Here is a 4,367-nt window from a genome sequence, read left to right as displayed (position 1 = left end):
ATGGAGGTGCCGCTGGTTAATTTTGAGAACATGGATGATGTTGGCATCAACCTGGGAGACCCGAGTGACTCCGGGTACCCGACTTCACCCACCTCAGAGGCCCCAGATCAAAATCTTTTAACTCACCGTTTGACTTCCCCTCACCAGTCGCCGCACAGAGGACGACGTGGGCATCAGTCTGGTCAAGAAGGGTTGTCGCCGTCCACTCCTCAGACTCTGACCACAAAAGCAAACTCCAGCAGTGGCAGTTTGATCTCTAATCTGAAGCTCCTGATCAACAGTGAGTCTCCCACTGACAGTGTCTTCAGTAAGATGGCGAAGGATAGCTATGAGAATGAGGATTTGTTTGAAAAGCAATGTATGGAAGAAAAAGATGAGAAAGTCGTCATCAATGTTTCAGGCCTGATGTTTGAGACCCAGCTCAGCACCCTGAGTAAGTTTCCAGAGACGCTGCTCGGTGACCCTATGAAGAGGATAAGCTACTTCGACCCGATGAAAAACGAGTACTTTTTTGACAGAAACCGTCCGTCTTTTGACGGTATTCTGTACTACTATCAGTCAGGGGGGAGAATCCGCAGACCAGCCAATGTTCCCTTAGATGTTTTTGCTAATGAAATCGTTTTCTATGAGTTGGGTCATGAAGCAATGGAGCAGTTCCGTGAAGATGAGGGGTTTATCAAAGAGCCAGAAGTCCTTTTGCCCACCAACGAACTCCATCGACAATTCTGGCTCCTGTTTGAATACCCAGAAAGCTCCAGTGCAGCCAAATCTGTAGCTCTGGTTTCTGTGCTTGTCATCGTCATTTCCATCTTCATCTTCTGCCTAGAGACTCTCCCAGAGTTCAGGGATGACAGTGACATTGTCCCGGGTTTAACCCAAATCATCAACGGGAGCCAAGACAGTTCTGCTCCTCATCCCGCCACTAAAGACGTGATGGCATATATCACAGATCCCTTTTTCATTGTGGAGACTATTTGTATCATTTGGTTCTGCTTTGAAGTTGGTGTTCGTTTTGTGGTGTGCCCGAGCAAAAGTGATTTCTTCAATAACATTATGAATGTCATTGACATAGTTTCTATTATTCCCTACTTCGTTACCTTGGGAACAGAGCTGGCCACGACCCCTGATGATGATATGAACTCGAGTCAGAACATGTCTCTTGCAATTCTACGAATCATCCGTCTAGTGAGAGTTTTCCGAATTTTCAAGCTCTCCCGACACTCGAAGGGGCTTCAGATCTTGGGGCAGACCTTGAAAGCCAGTATGAGGGAACTTGGGCTGCTCATCTTCTTCCTTTTTATAGGAGTCATCCTATTTTCAAGTGCCATCTACTTTGCAGAAGTGGATGAGCCCCAGACGCAGTTTGTTAGCATCCCTGACGGTTTCTGGTGGGCTGTGGTGACAATGACCACTGTAGGATACGGAGACATGTGCCCCATCACGATGGGAGGCAAAATGGTCGGGACCCTCTGTGCCATTGCCGGTGTCTTGACCATTGCCTTGCCCGTCCCTGTCATTGTCTCCAACTTTAACTATTTTTACCACCGTGAAACTGAGCAGGAGGAGAAACAGATCATGGATGCAGCCGCAGAGGCTGCCCAGAAAATGTCAGCTGCAAACAAGTATGGAAGCACACCTTCACTAAACAAAAGTAACGGCACCTGGCAGAATGAGAAAAACGGCATGCACTGATAGAGAAACTAAAGTATTTATTTATTTCAAGGGCATGAAAAACACAGGGACAAATCAAACATATGCAGTAGTGAGATGCACTGGATGATAGCAGCGTATCTTTCTCGCTATTTTGTACTCCAAACAGGGCAGCATTTGTGCATATTGTTACAGTATTAATAGGCACTCTGTGGTGAGACAGCCTTTACACAAGTTGTCTGTCTGCTTGTGGATGTGTCAAAGTGCAATTAACACAACTCAGCAACTACTATGTCAGTTAACTGGGAAGAACTAAAAAGGTAGACCTATTACCTTTCATCCAATGCAATTTGAAGAATAATGTGATGGGTCATTTGTACTAAATACATTTCACCTTGAAACTATAGATTGTTAAACTGTACAAGTGAAAGTCAGAGTAAGTTGTAAATTTGATCAAAATGTGTCTGTTGGCATAACAGTAAGTTTATCCCACAAAAGATATCAAAAACCCTTTAGATAATCGTAGCATTTAAACTGGGAGTATAGTTGGAGCTCGTATTACATCACAGTTCCCTGTTAGTCTACACTTCGTCAGATTCAGCAAATTCTAGATAGACCTTGGCATGATTTTCAAGGGCAGGTGAATGTGTCCAGTGTAAGGCAAGAGGACAGCAGCGCACACATTCTCTTATCAGCAAATCTATAGTTGTGAATGCTAAGCCAGCAGCACTTGTCCATGTGACACAGCGTAACAATATCTGTGTGATAAATAGTTGTCACGATAGCATGTCTGCTGTTATTGTTGTACATAGGCTGCAAAATATAAATCAAACAATGAAACCGCATTATAGTACATGCAATAGTTGCATGCAGCAGTTTCAACTTTTAAAATCACAACAAGTGTTTATCGACATGATTTCATAATTATTACTTGACATTTTGCACCAGATTATGCAGATTGTATATGCAGTCACCTTCTAACGTGTTATTATAATGTGAATTTACCCTTTAAATCCATATCAGTTTTTTGCACTAAAGTTTTTTTTCTACATATCTCATTAGCACCTTTGGAGCTTCACACCGTCAGCTGTTGGCAGAGAAAACATATCTATTAGAGTGTATAGAAATGTAAGATGACATATATATTTGTGATCAAGAGAACCAAGGAAAGAGCAAGACAAAAAAACAACTTGCAGTTGAACATTTCTCCATTTACCATTGTTTGCACATTTCTACTGCATGGCATAGTGTGCCCAAATGAGGTTTAACTGTTATAACCAGTAACTGAAAGTTTGAAATATTTATTGTAACTAAATACTAAAATATATTGTAGCATTTTAATCAGACAGTGATGATCATTATATTCCATGTGAAAGCCAATACTTCTACTGGATGTGTGAGATGATGACAACAAATGATGACGTCTGTGTCTCACTGGGAAAAAATTAATTGGTACTATATATGCATGCCACATTCCAATCTTGAAAATGTACTGTATGTGGGTTTACTATACATATAAATCCAGCTTGGATGTAGTTGTAACACACTCAATGCCTTTCTAATAATCCCAAAATATGCAATAATAATGACGTGTGGGTGGAAAATAAATATGTTGTATTTTTCACTCATGGAAAGAGCAATACCTGTAATTAATTAAAATGAAATGCAATAAGGTGACATCAGTTAGTCACGTTGGTACTCAGCACTTTACTATGTTATGAAGCACATCATATTTGAGGACTGTTACTGTATGTATCAGCATTGTACAGTATACAATGTCATAATTTGCTATGTTTTCTTTATCCTGTAAAGAGTGCCTTTCATTAAACATGTATCCTGTGAAGTTTCCCTCTGATGATTTCATCTGTACGTGTGACACTAGACAGCAAGCAGACTTTAAGTTGTCTGTTCAACAATAATTGTGATGAATGGAGGTGACGGTGTTAGTGTATGGCTTCAGGGCTGAACACTCATTATCACCTCATCTTAGCTGCTATTAACGCCTTTTCGCTGCTGGTTCTGTGCACTCATGATCATGATGGCGTCCCTCTCTCTATCTGAAAGTTCTCCCCATTTAGTCCTGTCTAAGAATGTGTCACATCACGAGGGGAAAAGAGCAGAGTTAGGTTTTTTTTTATATATATCTCTGGTGTCATGGTGTAGATGGCAGACTGCAGGAGCAGACATTTCTCTCTGTGCTCTGTAACAAGCCTGTTATCTAATTATGAGTATGAGTAAATGAGTAGGACACAGTCTGGATAAAAATAGATGGGGATCACCAAATCATGCAGACATGCAACACATGTAAACCTGACATACTGAGGGTTTTTTGTTTGCTTTGAAACACAGTTGGGGTTTTCTTTATGGAGAAATTCTAGTGCCGTGAGCTTGACACAATGTCTTTGACTGGGATAGCTTCAAAAGCACCAAATTAAATATTCAGACCAAATGAATCATTTATGAGATTATCTATCTTGGCGTCCAAGTCTAGGAGCTGGCTGTTTCACTTGATGCTTTTGTGTCTCATACAGTCACATCAAGGACATATTATAGCCTAGGTTAATGTGCTAATGCTAATATGTTAATGCTAACATGTTAAAAGAATATTTAATTTTGATCTGTCAAAATTTGATTTTAGATTTTCTGTGCTGGTTTCTTCCTTTTGCAGTCTATTCAGAGGCCTGTTTGTCTTATCACTAGTTAACGGTCTGGTCAGC

General features: G+C 40.7%; 1 protein-coding gene across 1 annotated transcript; it reads left to right on the top strand.

The window, feature by feature from the left end:
- On the top strand, window positions 1-1,692 carry LOC123987541 (potassium voltage-gated channel subfamily A member 10). Its single transcript, XM_046076530.1, has one exon. The coding sequence runs from the start codon at window positions 1-3 to the stop codon at window positions 1,690-1,692; it is 1,692 nt and encodes a 563-aa protein (XP_045932486.1).
- The last annotated feature ends 2,675 nt before the right edge of the window (window positions 1,693-4,367 follow it).

Source organism: Micropterus dolomieu, linkage group LG18 (assembly GCF_021292245.1).
Source record: "Micropterus dolomieu isolate WLL.071019.BEF.003 ecotype Adirondacks linkage group LG18, ASM2129224v1, whole genome shotgun sequence".
In the NCBI taxonomy this organism is placed as follows: Eukaryota; Metazoa; Chordata; class Actinopteri; order Centrarchiformes; family Centrarchidae; genus Micropterus; species Micropterus dolomieu.
Note: the sequence above shows the minus strand (reverse complement) of the source record. Positions and strands in the feature narration are given on the sequence as shown.